This window comes from Lissotriton helveticus, chromosome 10 (assembly GCF_964261635.1).
Source record: "Lissotriton helveticus chromosome 10, aLisHel1.1, whole genome shotgun sequence".
Classification (NCBI taxonomy): Eukaryota; Metazoa; Chordata; class Amphibia; order Caudata; family Salamandridae; genus Lissotriton; species Lissotriton helveticus.
Genome location: NC_136071.1, coordinates 102,354,270 through 102,371,807, shown reverse-complemented (window position 1 = coordinate 102,371,807; position 17,538 = coordinate 102,354,270). Strand labels below are relative to the sequence as shown.

The window sequence follows — 17,538 nt, the reverse complement described above, 5'->3', positions numbered from 1 at the left end:
GTGTCTTGGCTCTTTATTTTGAGTTGTGAGGGGCTGTAGGCCGCACCTGACGACTCCTCTCCTTCTGAATCCTGTTCCAGTAAAGAAGATGGTGGTAGAGGCGAAATCTGCGTCCACGCCGTGAATTCTGCAGATTTGCTTATAGTCGCCGAGCCCCTTGACGACTGAAAAGATTGAATAGATATCATAGTCTTCGACTGTGGCGATTTAAAAGCCTTTGCCGTTGAAATTACAGTCGTCGTCGACGGTGTCGTCGACGACATAGCCATCGTCGACGGAGCCGTCGTCACCAAAGTCATCGTCGACGAGACCGCCGTCGACGGGGTCTCCGTCGACGGAATCGTCGACGTCTTCGTCGCCGAGCCTTTCGTCGTCGACTAAGTCTTCGTCGTCGATGGTTTCTTCGTCGACGGGATGGTCGTACTCGTCATCGACGCCTTAAGTCCTGCCGTCGACTGAGCCGCCGTCGCCGAAACAGTCGTCGTCGACGGTGAAGTCGTCGACGGGGCTGAAGACTTTACCACAGATTTTGCAGCAGAAACCAGTGAACTGGTCGACGGAGCAGACACTGCCCCTTTCTAACCTGACGGCTTCTTGAGGGGAGTAAGAGGGAGAGATGACGCCACGTTCTCCTTTGATTTAGCCTTTTTAGGCTCCACCCTCTCCTCAGAAAGTGAGGCCTTTCTCTTTTTAGGTGTTAATTTAGAAGATTCCTCCCCAGAATCTGAGTCTAATGCGGCCTTCTTCTTTTGAAGCCACAACAGCAAACGAGCCTCTCTGTCCCTCAGAGTTTTAGCTGAGAAGGTTCTACAATATTTACAATCCTTGGCCACATGCTTAGGATGAAGGCAATATAAGCAGTCCTTATGAGGATCTTCAGAGAAAAGCCTAGCCTTTCCACAGGATCTGCAAGGCCTGAAAAGCCTCTTCTTAGAGCTTTCAGCCATTATGAAAGAAATTAGGTACACACAATACCTTAATCCAGATGAAAAGATAGTAGAAATAAAAGGTCAATAGTTCACTCAGGAACAGCAAAACTGAGCAGAGCTCAGGGAGACTCCTTTCTCACACGAAGGCGGTTGGAAATCTGAGGCAGGAAGCTTCTGCTGGGGAGTGTGAGGGCAGGGTAGCAATGCTGATTGGCTGACTTTTGGACCAAACAATGAGGAGGTCTGGTTACCAAATACTACAGTCCCTAGGGGCTTTTCTATGCAGTTTTTTCTTCTCTATGATACTGCTTTGGTCAATCTGTTACCTTGAGACTCCCACCATGACGACGGGGAAGATACAAGCATGTGAATCTATGAAAGATGTAATACTGGAGAAGGAGGATTTCCTGTAATGCCAGCATGCGGAACGAGATTTTCTTTATGTATTTGTTCAGATCTCTGAGGTCCATTACCTGTCTCCATTTAGAAGACTGCTTTTTCTTTATGAGGAAAATGTGCGAATAGAATCCTGTTCCCTGTTGATCTGGTGGCACTTCTTCTATTGCTCCTTTCATTAGGAGAGTTAAAATTTCTGACTTGAGGGCTGAAAGATGATTTTGATTTCTGTAAAGAGGTTGGGGATTCGGAGGTTTTTGGGAGAATTCCAGGGTGTGACCCTGTGTTATGATGTCTAACAACCATTTGTCCGATGTTATTGATTGCCAATAATTTCGAAATTGAGACAGGTAATGGAACTGTTTGAAATGAGACGTGCCGGAGGTGCCTGAAGAATATCACTGTCTTCGACCAGAATCTTGCGCCTTTCCTCTTGCAGCAGATTTTCTCCTTCCTTGCTGCTGAAAAGATGTATTAGAGGACCAATACTGTTGATTGGAGGAGAATTGACGGTACCCCTGTTGATGGTACGGCTGGTACCTGTTTGACTGAAAAGAGGAACATTGCTGGAAATCCCCTCTTGATCCTCTGCCACGAAACGACTGGTAGCGTCCTTGTTGTAACGATCCCAAAGCTCTAGCAGTATCAGTGTCTGCTTTTATTTCTTGAAGCGCCTCGTCAATGTGCTTCCCAAATAGGCTTTCTCCATCAAACGGCATGTCCATGATTTTTGATTAGACCTCAGGCCTAAAAGATGTTTTAGCCATCCCTGCCTACGAAGAGCAACCGCTCCAGCCATTTGACGAAAACCTACAGACACTATGTCCATCGCTACATCTATGGACTCAGATGCTGCTCTGGCTCCGTCTTGCAAAATTGTATTTGCCTCCTCTTTCTTGTCATCTGGTAGATAGGACAGGATTGGTGCGATGTCCGACCACATCTGTCTGTTAAATCTACTGATAAGCACCATTGCATTTGCTGCCTTAATAGACGCTGCCGCCATAACTGCAAAGCGCTTTCCAATACTGTCCATTCGTTTATTCTCCTTATCAGGAGGCGCTAAACAGGTTGCCACCGGATTTTTTGAGCGTCTCTGCGACGCTTGAGTAACAACAGACTCCGGACGAGGATGCCGAATTAGACATGCTGGAGCTGTCTCTGGAGCACGGTATTTCTTGTCAAGTTTAGGAATTGATACTGGAACTGATGCCGGATTTCTCATGAATTTTATTCCTTCATCCCAGATGTGCTGGATTATCGGAATCGCCCTTACTGACTTTCGAGATGACTCTTTGAAGTCATAAAGGAAACATTCACTTTCTTTTACTGGCATAGTAAGCTCAAATCTTTTTGCGGCTTTTTCAATCAAGTCATGAAAAACAGCTATATCCTCTGGTGGAGAACTCGCTTGAGGCAATGGAGACGAATGAGAAGTTGGAACGATGTATTGGTCCCATTCAACTCCAACTACATCATCCTGGGGAATCTCTCCTTCTTCAGCTTGATCTTCATGATCAGAATCCATTAAGTCAGCCCGGATTGTTATTATTTTCGGAGCATCAACTCGTTGGACTGGAGTAGGAGACTGAACCACTGGTGTTTCCTTCACAGGTTGAGGAATACTTGCAGGAGCAGGATCAGAGACTGAAGCGTTATCTTCCGGAAAACGGCGGTAAGAACTGTCTATCATGTGCCTTAAATCAGAAATCAAAGATATTGGCACCGACATAGACTCCTCCTGAACATTGGGACATACTTCCTCCTCCTCTTCATAATCCTGATGAAATGACTCATAACGTTTAGGACCTCTTACTGGCCGACCCTTAAAAGAGAATTGTTCTTGAACCTCTTGGAAACCCTCCTCCTCTGTTTCCTGACTTTTAATATGCAGCTGCGATGGGCTATAGGCAGCTCCATAAGACCCCTCATCTTCAGATTCCTGGCAATCTAGAACAGTGGATGGGAGCAGAGGGGAAATTTTGGGAGTGGAAAACTCTGCTTTCTTACTCGTCGACGAGCCCGTCGACGGGGTAATTCTCTTAATGGAAATGAAAGTTGATGTCATCATCGTCGGAGATCCAACTGACATCGTCGACAATTTTCTCGTCGACGACGGGATCGTCGACGGGACCAATGACTAGCTCGTCGACGGGATCGTCGTCGACGAAGATCTTGCCGTCGACGAAGGCATGACACTCACCGGCGACGGAGTCGTCATCGTCACCGTGGTCGACGACGCAATCGTAGTCGAGATGGTCATCGTCGTCGACAAGATCGTCGTCGACGGCTTCGTCGGCGATCTGACAGGAATTTCCTTCGTGGAGTCTTCTTTTCTAAGGAAGGCTTGTGAGGAGTTGGAGGAGGAGAAGAAGTTTCACCTTCTTTGGTTTTACTTGATTTTTGTCTCTTTTGATCTCCTTTTTCCTCAGAGGACTCTCTCTTATGCTTTTTATAGGAATGTCCCTTGGCTTCACCCTCAGTCTGTAGCTTTCTTCTTTTGAAGCCATAGTAATAGGCGAGCTTCTCTGTCTTTGAGTGTTTTAGCAGAGAAGGTACGACAATGTTTGCAGTCCTTAGGAACATGCTTGAGATACAAGCAGTACAAGCATTCCTTGTGTGGGTCTTCAGAAAATAATCTGGCTTTGCCACAGGATCTGCAAGATCTGAAGAGTCTCTTCTTGGAGCTTTCAGATATTTTCAAGAAAGAAGAATGAAAATCAGTGCCTTACTTCCAACTGTAGAAAGTCAAAAGTTCAGTAGAGAATAAACTGAGCTCAGCTCAGGGAGACTCCTTCTCACACGAAGGTGGTTGGAAATCTGAGGTATGGTGGCTCTGCTGGGGATGGTGTAGGGTGGTGCTGGCAGCTGATTGGCTGTAGTTTGGTCCACAAAAATGAGGAGGAGAGGTTACCTATTGTTATACTTCTCTATGGTTTCCAGGCAGTTTTTTCTTCTACTGCTATGGTTATTCTTTTTACCGGGAGTCTCCTACCATGACGACGGGGAAGATACAAGCATGTGAATCTATGAACGATACAATACTGGAGAATTTTGTATTTGGGAACGGCGTGCAGTGCTTGGGTGAAATGTGAAGTTAAAATTGAGATGTGAGAGACCTAAACTTTATTGATGTATCTCATAATTCAAACTAAAAACAGTGCAAAGAAAGATAGCGTCAACAAATAACTATCTCGAGTATTGTAGTGGTCAACATGTTTCAGCACGAATGGTTAAAAGGTCTAACCGTGCTTTTATCAGGACCCACCCAGGGCATTGCTACTGCAACAGAGTCAAAAGCAAAAGATGTGAGAAAAACAATATTTTTAATAATCATATAAAATATTGGTTGGTAACGATACAACCATAATCACCTATATCTTGGTGTGTTTTTTCCTTCCTTTATGAGCATCCTATGACAGATGGTGTCTACAAGAGAAGTAAAATAAACATATGTGTCTAAACATAGTCAATACACAAATTATACAGGAAAGCATAATATCTCGAAGAGAAATAGTGTCTCTCTCAGTCGCCAGCTATTAATCCCAACAAATGGGCCATAAGCTTACAATTCTTACCTTGATGTTCAAAGGAAGCTGCCTCACCTCACCTGGCAACGGCTCAGGATAGGGGGGAGGCACCGCTCTAAAAAGTGGAAAGAAGAACCATAAACATGTATGTTCCTCCCACCACCTTAACATCATCCTAAAAGTGTTACTCAGCCGTCTTAATATGCACCTAATGTCACTTACATGTCGACAATCAAAAACCACATTAAATATTCGACATGGTCATCCATGATATATCTATCTCTGTCTGTACTGGAGATGGCTCAATCTCCGTCATAAGGCATATCCAATACCCTTGTTTGACTTTCCTGACGGAATGACGTAGATCGTAGCCACCCCTGTCTACGTAAGACAGCAGCACCTGCTAATTGCCTGAAACCAGTGGAGGCAACATCCACCGCCGAATCGATAATCTCAGCCGAGATTTTTTCTCCTTCCTGTAAGATCTTTTGCGCTTCAGATCTAGCGGGCTCCGGAAGCTGGTCTATGTATGGAGCAATATCCGACCACATCTGCCGGTCATATCTGCCCAAGATGGCCAATGAATTAGCAGCCCGGACCGTGGTAGCTGCCATAGTTGAAACACGTTTTCCAATGGCGTCAAGGCGCCTACCATCTCTGTCTGGTGGGGCTGCAATTGGAGATGAGGGGTTCCTAGACCTCTTCTGAGCAGCTTCAACAATAACTGAATCCAGTTTTGGTTGCCCTATAAGGCACGCAGGTGACTTCGCCGGTGCCTTATATTTCTTGTCAATCCGTTGCAGGCCCGCGGGTAAGGAAGCTGGAGTAGACATCACCTTAATACCCTCCTGCCATATAAAGTCTATAATAGGTATAGATTTGACTTGTTTTCTAGGCTGATCTTTAAAATCATAGAGGAAACATTCCTGCTCCGTATGTTCCATATCCATATGGAATCGTTTAGTAGCCCGTTCCATTAAAAGGTGAAAACCACCAACGTTTACTGGAGGTGACGGAGAAGGAGACTGCACCTGATATTCATCCCACTCCGAAATGTCATCAACCTCTCCTTCTTCTTCTTCGTCAGAAGACTGTTGTCCCTCTGGCTGATTAGACGGTGCCGGTGGAGGAGACCTTGGAGGTCTAAAGTCAGGTAAAGGCGCTTCCACCGCCGGAGTAGGAGGCTGAGAGCCTGTAGATTCAGATGACGGAAACCGCCTGTAATAATCGTCAAGCACGCATTAGAGGTGGGTGAGCAAAACAATTGGCACCTGAGTGGCAGGGACACTCTCTACAGGGGACGTCAACCGTTCAGATGACTGTTGTTCCACTAGGTCGTCTTCCTGAAGCTTAATATTTAGTTCGGAAGGACTTGTAGCCGTACCACATGTTTCCCCAATTACAGAATCCTCCTCACTGTGTTCAGAGTCAAGAAGCTTGTCTGGGAGCTGTTGGGGTACCCTTTGAGGTGAAATATGCAGTGGTGATAACGCCAATGCTGAACTACGCCTCTGAAGCAAAGATGATTTTTGCGTCTGAAAAACCGTAGACGGTGACCACACTTGCAAGGTAGTACAAGAGGATAGTTGCGGAGTCGACGGTGGGTCCGCTGCAGAACTCGCGGCACTGGATTTGGCCTTAGACGACGACGAACTCTACGTCGACGGTGCGGTTATCGTCGTCGACAGTGATGGTGCCGTCGACGTTGTTGTTGTCGTCGACAATGCCGGCTTCGTCGACGGTATGGACTTCATCGACGGAATTGCCTTCGTCGACGGAATTGACTTCGTCGACGGAATTGACTTCGTCGACGGTGTTATCTTCGTCAACGCCTTCGTCGACGATGGAGCCTTCGTCGTCGACAGAGTGGAACTGCTTCCTCGTCGACGGTAGAACCAGCGTCGACGACGATGTCGTCTACGGAAGTTTCTTAAGAGAAGCCGTCGACGAGGCGCCGACGATGGCAGAAGATGAAGATTCTGCCATCGACGAAAGAGGTCTAACAGTGACATAGACCATCGTAGGCGATGTAGACGCCGTCGACATGATCATCTGTGGCTTAGGAGATGAAAAAGTTACCGTCGATGTAGATGTAGCGTCGACGGAGATCTTCGACGACGGCGTCGTCGACGACGGGCTGAATCGGAGGTAAAATCTTCTCAGATGTCTGAGGTAACTTCTTGGTGGATCTTCTAGAGGGTGTAGATGGACCACCTTTATCCTTAACAGGGGGAGTAGTCTTGGAAGAGGAAGGCCTCTCAGACCCCTTAGATGGAAGTTGTTTTTTTAGCAACTTTAGCCCCAGGAATAGTTAACACCTCAGTAGCAGCTCTCTTCCTAGAGGCTGTAGTAGAACCAGAAGCAATACTGCCTACCTCAGACGCAGGATAATCCGAATCCTTAAGCTTTTGTAGCCACAAAAGCAGGCGGCCCTCTCTGTCTCTGAAGGTCTTCTGAGGGAAGGTTCTACAGATCTTGCAGTCCTTTACTTGATGTTCAGGATAAAGGCAATAAATGCACTTCTTGTGGGGACCTTCTTTAAAAAGCCGGAGCTTCCCACAAGATTCGCAAGGTCTGAATAAAGATTTCTTGGAAGACATCTTGAAGAAACACTAGATTCCAGAAGGAAAATAGAGAAGAACTGAGCAGAGCTCAGGGAGACTCCCTTCACACGACGTGCAGTAGAAAATCTGACAGCCTGAGCCTCTGGGGAGAACCTTCTGGTAGGTGCTGTCGCCTGATAGTTTGGACTATACAAAATGACTAGGACAGTCATGAGTGTGGAAGTTTTTTGTACTTTAGCTTGGGCTACTTTACTTCCTGGTTGGGAATTTCTGGTTTGTCCAATGTTATTATAGCATATTATTGCTTTTTTATATACCGTGGGACTCCCACTCCGACGACGGAGAATGATTCAGGCATGTGAATCTATGAAAGACACCCCTAATACTGGAGAATTTGGCAATGTCTGTCACATGTTCTGGAATATACGGTTGTTCTAACACCGTCCATGTGAAATCTACTGGGCGATGAATAACTTCCAAAAAATGGCTGGTCAGTTTCGTGGCTTGTCTTTTGCACCTTACTGTGCTCCTGTGTTCCACTATTCTTAATTTAACCTTCTGTGTGGTCATGCCTACATACATAAGCTGACAAGGGCATGTAATCAAGTACACCACCTTCTCCCTGTAACAGTTAGTGAACTTTTTCTGAACCCATGGTTTGCCTGTTCCTATATCGATGGATTTTGATTTGCAAGTCAGGGAGCAGACAGAACAAGTGCCCCAGGGAAAGTGTCCTTGGACCGCGGGGAGCCCCCACAACGTGTCCTGATTCTGTTTAAGGGCATCTTTAGGTCTGGTATGCACCAACTGGTCGCGCAAGCTGGTACTTCGTTTGTAGGAGAAGAGAGGCTATGGGATGCTGTCATTGCCAATGTTAAGAATCTTCCAGTGTTTACGCACGCTCTTCTTGACTGCGTTAGTTACCGTGCTGAAAGTGTTAACAAAGGTTAACCTAGACAATTCCTCTTTTCGTATGCGTGGTTCTAATAACGCCTATCTATAATTATTTTTGGCATGTTTCGCAGACCGTTTGATCAGCCTGAGTGGATACTTCCTTGCTTGCAGGTTCGTTGTTAAGGTGTTAGCATGTTTCTTGAAGCTGTCTGTAGTGGAACAATTTCTGCGGAGACGCAAAAATTGCCCGTACGACAGGTTGTCCTTTAACTACAATACTCGAGATAGTTATTTGTTGACACTATCTTTCTTTGCACTGTTTTTAGTTTGAATTATGAGATACATCAATAAAGTTTAGGTCTCTCATATCTCAATTTTAACTTCACATTTCACCCAAGCACTGCACGCCGTTCCCATATACAAAATTCACTCTCATTGGGTAAGACCACAAACGAATTTATTCAAAACATCATTGGGCTCCCTATCCTTCTGATACGGTTGCAGCCCTTAGAACCACTAGTGTGGTCTAAAAAGAGGAGACCCAGATGATGAAGCAAGTCACCAGGATTGGTGAGTGATGGGAATCCGTAATTTTCTTTAACCCCTTCCACGCTGATGACGAGCTGGGCTCGTCATGAGGTAGCCTCCTGCTACGCTGATGACGAGCCCAGCTCGTCACGTAACATGCGCTTTTGAAAATCTCAGCGTACGAGCGGAATTCCGCCCGCACGCATGCGGTTAAGATTCTTTCTTAGATTCCGCGACGCTGGTCTTAGTGTGGTTGCTCTTAGACTTACACAGGTCACATAATATTTAATTCAGACCCGTGGATACTCTATGTGTATTACATTAGTAGTTTGGGGCAAGGTATCCATGCTGGTCTTTAAAATTGCCTCTGACTCCCTCTTCAAAATGTTTTGTATTTTGCATTTTAGATTCTCCCTTATATTCAATATTCAATTGTCGTCTGAGATCAGGCTCCCAGGAAAAGGATTTAACTGCCTAGATGTATCTGTTTAATTAAGATTATTATGATTCATTTTTTTACAAAAATTGTTAGAAAGCACTACTTGGCAAAGAACTGTTGACAGGAAAGAATTCACATATTTGAGATAGCCATGTTTGTTGCCCAAAGCCAATCACTCCTAACACTATACAATACATTTAGATGTTACTGAATTTTTTCTAATATGATTGGAAGAATCACCTTTGTGATTAAACCCACCAAGGATGAAATGCCTTGAGTGTCAGGTGTACTGCTCGGAGTTCCAGAAGGTTGATATGATACTTTTGTTCTCCGGGGGACCATAGTCCCTGTATCTTTAAAAGGCATTCCGCTTAGGAGATTCTTCTGGAAACACCACCACTGGAGAGCTTGTGACCTTAGGGGGAGTTGTGACAGCACTTCCAAATCCAATAAAACTATTTTCTCCGAATCCGGAGTCAGTGCTGTCGGGCCAGAGTCAAGACTTGAGTTGGAGGTGTCGGTTGCGGTGCTGAAGGGGTCATCAAACGCTGTGCCTCAGCTGGATTGTGGGAGGAAATCTCGAAGATAAGGCCAGCCTCAGATTGAGGTGGAGCGGCACAGTCAGTGTTTGGAATTAAGCTGCTGGCGGTAGCCCAACTTGAGGTTGCATTGAAACCATATGGCCTGCAGGTGCTCCAGAGGAATCTGGAGGAATACCAAAAATATAGTCTAGGGCCATTTTCAGCTCGTGCAGCTATTGTGGTGTCGTCGACTGCCCAGGGAAGTCGGGGCACATCTGCAGCAGCATTGGATTCTTTTCCGAAAGCAGGGAGCGACTCCGCTGCCTAGAGGTACTCAGGGAGTCGCACAACTCTGAGCAACGGGAGTAGCGGGATGAAGGAGAGCAGTGTTTGGATTTTGTGTATTTTTTAAACTTCTTTGACCTACTTGAGCTTCATAACTTTAAAGATGATCGATCACAAGATCTTCCAAGGGGCGTGTCCTTAACTCAACCAAGACAGAACTTTCTTCGATTTCCGTTACGGTTCCACAACAACAAGTTTGGCTTCACGTTCATGGATGGCTTTATGATTCATTTTAGCGCAACAGTCAGATGTGTTGTTGTGTTTGGAGCTAAAACACCAAAAACAGACGTCATGGCTGTCTCTTACAGTAATTTGACGGTTAAAGTACCAGCACAGTTTGAACCCTGTGGTTTTCCAAGGGCATATGGCCCTAGCACACAAGAAACTTTTAAGGATAGAAATGCCATCAAGCTGGTAGGATTCAACTGAGCTTCAGATCCACATCAGAGGGCACATAAAGAAAGGAACTGATGTCAGCACATGGAGGTGGCACAGATATAGCGGCCCAACATCACATCCAGGCCATTTTCAGCTCATCCCGCTGTTGTGGTCTTGCCGACGCCTTTAAATCTTGTTTTTATCTTGACACATTTGCCAACTGCTCAAGAACAGAGGTCAAATTTCAGTTTGTCTTTTTACAAATTTTTGCTCATCTGTTCCTGGAAAATTGTGTTTACTTTCTCTTATTATAGTTCATGCTTTTTGGCAAGTTAGCTATCTCACAATAATTGTGAAACAAAATGCTGTAAAATGTCTGTTTTTTTCTCGAACACAACATTTAAACAGATTCTAAATGAATAGTACAAGTATATCAGGAATTATGAAATACATTTTTATGTAATTGAGAAGTGTGATGCAAACAAAGATTTAAATTGGAACAAAACAAGTCAGAATACTTTACTTGGTGATGTGGAAGACTTTTCCTGGGTCTACTGTAAGCTACAAAAAGTTTGTTAGATTTACAAAAGGATTTTGTCTTCTCAATATAAAATTTCAGACAGCGTTTAAGGTCCAGAGAATGTAACGTTCTTTCTGCTGCGGTCTGAGGATTTGGAAAGAAAGAGCGCAAGACAACAGGCTCATTGAGATGGAAGTCCGACGGGACTTTTGGTAAAATTTTTGGATTTGTTCGCAATATTACCCTGTCTTGCCTGAATTGGAGAAAGGGCTTCTGAATTGAGAAAGCTTGGAGTTCACTTACTCGTCTTGCCGAAGTAAGTGCAAGAAGGAGTGCTGTCTTCCAACAGAGGTATTTCAGATCAGCCCTGTGTACCGGTTCGAAGGGATGCTTCATGAGCTGATTAAGGACCGTGTTAAGTTGCCAGGTAGGCGGTAAAGTCTTCACGGGTGGAAAAGTCCTGAAGAGACCTTTAAGAAACTGTTTGATCAATCTGTGAGACCAGAGAGAAGGACCTGTAGTAGATCTCCTGTAACGGGATATTTCCGCCAAGTGGACCCTGATGGAAGCATGAGCAAGGCCCGAGTTTGCTAGATGGAGAAGGTAAGGCAGTATTTGTTCTGGAGAAGAAGAAAAAGGCTGTATCTTCCGAGTCCTACACCAAATACAAAACCTCTTCCATTTCAAAGAATATGTTTTGTTGGTACTATCTGCTCTTGCCCGAGCCAGAATGGCTCTACAATCTGGCGGAATATCTAAATTCTGGAATTCCTTGAACTCACGAGCCAAGCAGATAATCTGAGTGATGCCAGATTCGGATGCTGGACTTGCCTGTTGCTAGTCGTGAGGAGGGATGGAAACTGCTTCAATTGCATTGGTGGTTCTAGAGACAGACGGTGGAGTTCTGTGAACCAATGTTGGCGTGGCCTGGTTGGGGCTATCAGAATGAGTGTACAGGGCTCCGCTTTCAATTTCCTGAGGACTCTGAGAATCATTGGAAATGGCGGAAAGGCGTACGCAAAGACGTTGCACCATGCGATCCAAAATGCATTCCCTAGAGATCCTTTTTGGGGATGGCAGCTTGCAAAGTGTTGACATTTGGCGTTGTCTTTTGTGGCGAATAGGTCGATCAGGGGAGTACCCCATTGAGAGAATACTTGGTTGAGGGTCTCTTGATCCAGCTCCCACTCGTGAGACGTTGTGTGTTGTCTGCTTAGTGAATTGGCTAGAACGTTGTCCGTGCTCGAAGTGAGATATTGCGCAGGATTAACCAGTTCCATATTTTTTGTGATTCGCGAGAGAGTGTTAGAGAGCGAGTCCCTCCTTGCTTGTTGAGATAGTGCATCGTCGTGGTATTGTCCGTACGTATGAGCACTAGTGAGTTCTTGATTCTTGGGAGAAAGGCTTGAAGGGCGAGGAAGACCGCCCGCAGTTCGAGGAGATTTATATGAAGCCCTTTTTCGGAGGGGGACCACTTTCCGCTTATCTGCAGTTCTTGGAGGAAAGCTCCCCAGCCTCCCAGAGAGGCGTCCGTTGTGATGACATGAGGCAAAGCCGGAAGTAAGAAGGGCAAGCCTTGAGAAAGATTTTGAATAGACATCCACCATTGCAGAGCCTTGACAATTTGAGGAGTCATCTTTACGGGATCGTCGAATGACCCTGTGCATTGGACCCATTACGCTGAGAGTACCTCTTGGAGAGGGCGCATCTTTAGGCGGCAGTGAGGAACCAGTAGGATGCATGATGACATCATTCCGAGTAGGGATTTAAAAAGGCGAACCGTTAAGGTTCTCTTTGAGGCTACGAGAACAGCCAGTGTCACTAGCTTTTCCATTCTCTCCTGTCATGGAAAAGCTTATCTCAGTTCTGTGTCGAGTGTAGCGCCTAGGAAATTTATACGTTGAGAAGGTAGGACGGATTTTTCCCGATTGAGTGCGAGTCCTAAACGATTGAAAAGTTGCAAACAAGCATTGGAAGACCTGGACACGTCTTCTAGGGATGGAGTTTTGATCAGCCAATCGTCCAGATATGGAAAAACTTGATGGTGCTGTTGTCTGAGATATGCAGCCACTGGAGAGAGGCATTTTGTAAAAATGCAAGGTGCAGACTTGAGTCCGAAAGGAAGGACTCAGATCTTATTTTTTTTTTGTGATTGTTGTGAATTGGGATGTGAAAATAAGCATCCTGAAGATCCAGGGATACCATGTAATCTTCCATATCTAGGAGTTGTAAGACCTCCTGGATCCTTACCATACGAAACGACTGCTTTTTTAGGAATTTGTTGAGGGCTCTGAGGTCTAAAATTGGCCTCCACTTCATTTCCTTCTGAATTAGGAAGAAGCAGGAATAAAATCCTTTCCCTCGTCGGGACAGAGGGACTTTTTCCATCGCCCCTTTCTGGAGCATAAGAGAGACCTCTCGGAGAAGCTGACGCGGATTTATGTGAAGCATAGGTCGGGGAGGTGTTCGGGGAGGTATGTGAAAGAACTCCAATGAATGGCCGTATTGAACTAATTGCAAAACCCACCTGTCCGTGGTAATTTTCTTCCAATTTTCTAGGTAATGGGAAATTCTTCCTCCAATTTTTGAGGGCACAGAGGAATCGGCGACTGGCCGAAGGGAAAGGTCATTGTCTATGAGCGTTGCCTTTTCGTTGGCCCTTACCCCGAAAGGACGTTTTGCCATACGAAGATTGTTGGTGCTGTTGAAACTGTGGCCGATGTTGCTGCCCCGAAGAGTATGATGACCGATATTGATAATCTTCCTTGTAAGAGGACTATCCTCTTCCTCTTGAGGCGCGAAAGGACGGACTTTTGTATTGGAGAATTCCCAACGCTCTGGCTGTGTCCGTGTCCTTTTTTATACTCTGCAACGCCTCTTCGATCTGAGGTCCAAAGAGAAATTGGCATCATAAGGCATATTCAAGATTTTCGTCTTAATCCCGGGATGAAAGGAAGTTGCCTTCAGCCAACCTTGCCATCTCAAACCAGCTGCCCCGGCAAGTTGGCGAAATCCAGTTGTTGCGATATCCATTGCGCATTCTATAATTTCTGACGCTGAGCGTTCCCCTTCGAGTAATATTTTCTTCGCTTCTTCCTTCGATTCCTCAGGCAAGGACGTTAGATAAGGGGCTATGTCTGCCCATATCTGTCTGTTGCAACATCACAAAAGTGCTAAGGCATTGGACGCCTTTACTGTCAGAGCAGACATTGTTGAGAAACGTTTCCCAATATTATCCAGCCTTCGGCCTTCTTTATCTGGCGGAGCTGACTACGGGGCAGAAGGATTTTTGGACTTCTTTTGAGCTGCCTGTGTAATCACCGAGTCTGCCTTGGGATGTCCTTGTGAGAAGTTGGCCTGATATATGATGCTCACGAGTTCTAGTGATCACCTTGTATCAGTCCAAACAACCCTTATGGTGATTGGTTGTAAGTCAACCTTATAGACCAGCTATCCTAATGGTAGCATGGACAGCTGAAGGCAGCGGTTGGACTCTACTTGGTGATGTTAAATCCGACGTTAGTGTCTTTTTTGTGATCCTAAGGTGCACATATGTGCTCTTCAAACTTGGATCCATCGCCGTCGATGAGCCCGTCGACGGAGTGGTAGTCGAAGACGAGGCGTCGACGGATGTTGTAGTCGTTGGTGTTATCGTCGATGGTGCCGTCGTCGATACTGGTGTCGCTGGAGATCTCGACAACAGCGTCCTCGTCGACGGTGTCTCCATCGACGGAGTCTTCGTCGACGATGTTGACGACGAATATGTCTTCGTCGTCGAGCTCGTCGACGAGTCAGTCGCCGGCGAGCGCAGCGTCGACGACTGCTTCGTAGTCGACGGTGTCTTCTTGATGCTTATCGTCGATGACACTGTCTTACCTGCCGTCGACGATGGGGTCGTAGACGAGGTCAGTGACGATGTTGCCATCGACGTTGAGACAGTAGTCGTCGACGTAGTGACATACTGTACTGAAGAAACAGCTTTCTTCATCGTTGAAGCCATTGTTGACGATGTCGTCGTCGACGGAGTCGAAGTCAGCTTCTTGAAGGTGGGAACTTCCTGAGAGGACACCTTCGATGAAACCACCTTAGAGTGGACCTCTGAAGACTTTTTCAGTGCCTTCTTTTGAGGAGGCTGTGTGAAAGGGCCAGGAGAAGTCACTCTTGGTCTCTTCTGAGAAGATTTGGAAGAAACTGAAGAGCATTCACTTTCTTCAGAAGATTCCAGCTGGTCTCTATCTTTCAATCTCTGAAGCCAGATTAGGAGACGTCCCTCACGATCTTTGAGGGTTTTAGAGGAGAAGGTACGACATACCTTGCAATCCTTGGAAGAATGATCTGGATACAGGTAATATAGACAGTCTTTATGTTGGTCATCTATATGCAGCCTTTTCTTCCCACAGGAACCACAGGGCCCAAAAAGACCTTTTTTTGGTGTCTCAGCCATGAAGATATTTGTAACTCTAGTCCAGAAAACAAAAATAGTACCAGAGAACACTGGAAACCCAGTTGAGAAGAGCTCAGAGGAGACTCCCTTAGCCGGACGTGCGGTAGAAAATCTGAGAGACTGAGGCTCCTTCCAGGAGGGTTCTAGAGGGAGGCGATAGCTGATTGGCTCTTCTCTAGAGTTTGGTCCTTTCTACAAAAGGACAAGGATATGTTACTAAGGTGAGGCCCTTAGGCCTATGTCTCTATATGTCTAATAGGACATTACTATCTTTATGTACCGGGGACTCCCATCTCGACGACGGGGAATGATTCAGGCATGTGAATCTATGAAAGACACCCCTAATACTGGATAAAATGACGTCTCAGTGAATTAAAATACTTGCCCAGGATCACATTATTTGAAACCAGTTTATGGTTCAAAAGTATTATAATAAGGACCATGCAGGTCTAGTAACATTTTTAGAATTTGTGAAGGCCAGGGGTTTGGTCTCATGATTCATTTTAGCGCAGCAGTCACATGACGCCAAGTTGTGTTTGAAGCCGAGACACAAGAGGCAAATGTTGTGGGTGTCTGTTACAGTCATTTGACGGTTAAAGTCCCAGTACAGTTTGAACACTGTGGTTTTCCGAAGAAACATATCCCTAGCACACAAGAAACCTTTTAAGGATAGAAATTCGGTGAGGCTGGCAGGATTTGGCCGATCTCCAGATCCGTGCCTGAAGGCACGTAACAAAAGGAACTGATGTTAGCACATGTCGTTGCCGCAGATATAGTGGCTCCGACATCACATCCAGGGCGGGATGGATCAATACCACCTACTGATGCATAAGGGAATTGCCTCGAGGTATTTAAAAGGGGAGGAATCTGCATTTCAATCAAACAAATTCAACTATATATATATATAAGTATAAAAATAGCTCAGATTCTAAAATAAAGCCAAGTGTGACAAGCCAATTAATGTTTTTGTGCAGAAATGCTAGATTCTTCCTAGATTTGCCGAACAGCTACATGAAAAAAACAAAAACTATACTCACCATATCATTGGAAATGATGACACTGTTTCATCAAACAATTTGATTTCACATCGTTGGCCTTTTCTTTTGTCAGTTGTGGTAAACAGTTTTGCCTCCCCTACCTTTAAAGAATGCACATTTACAAATGTTATTTCTGATGTGGAATTTGTCAGCTAACTTAAAATGTCTTTGATATAAACAATAACACTAGTGAAACAACGAAAAACGTAAAGAACAAGTTACTTTACCTTCAGTAACATTCTTTCTCATCAATACTCTATCTAACAGCAGATTCCTCACTTTGCGAACACCGCCAGGCACCAGATTGGATTTGAACATTTTTCTCAGCATTGCTCCTGCCTGTCAGCAGGTTTCAACGTGCTGCCCTGCACCAGCTATGTCCTGCTCCAGAATTGACATCAGAGCCACATATAAGGGCCCCCCCTGCACGTTCATGTCAGTTTTACTCTTTACTCTGTCTAGTCTGTCGGACACAGAGAGCTCAATAACTGAACATATGTAATAGTGTACTGAACACAAGCATGGGGGAAGTGTTCTATAGATAGAAAAAGAGACTATTCCACAGAATATGGAATGGCGCTATAGGAGGTAGGTGTAGGAAACTGCCACTTTTTGCATGATCACCCCACATTTTCTGTGGAATGGTGCTACTACCTTTTTGAGTCTGTGCACTGGCACTTTACTAACCAAGTCCCCAGTGCATGCGCCCTGACCTCTAAAACATGTTGAATTTGGTTATACTCCCAATTGGCACACTTAAGTTATCTCTAAGTGCCTAGTTTATGGTACATTGTGTACCCAGGATCTGTAGGTTAAATGTCACTAGTGGGCTGCAGCACCTATTGTGTCACCACCACATTAGGAATATGAACCATGGCTCCAGGCCTACCACTATAGCCTGGCTGTGGCAGTTTTAAAACTGTAATTTTACCTGACAAAATAAACATTTTCGACAAGTCAAAACCTTCCTTTTAACTATTAATAAGTCACTCCTATGTAGACCTTATAAACCC

The 17,538-nt window shown here is 45.3% G+C and overlaps 1 protein-coding gene across 14 annotated transcripts in view; it reads right to left on the bottom strand.

Moving 5' to 3' along the window:
* Positions 1-17,538, bottom strand: part of MEIOB (meiosis specific with OB-fold) — a 1,496,662-nt gene that overhangs the window by 899,895 nt on the left and 579,229 nt on the right. For 13 of the 14 annotated variants that reach the window (XM_078664882.1, XM_078664879.1, XM_078664881.1 and 10 more), the window contains one exon: positions 16,526-16,626. The exons of the other annotated variant lie outside the window; for it this stretch is intronic. In XM_078664882.1, coding sequence (XP_078521008.1) covers positions 16,526-16,626 — 101 coding nt within the window. The remainder of the gene's footprint in view (positions 1-16,525; positions 16,627-17,538) is intronic. 14 annotated transcript variants of the gene reach the window in all.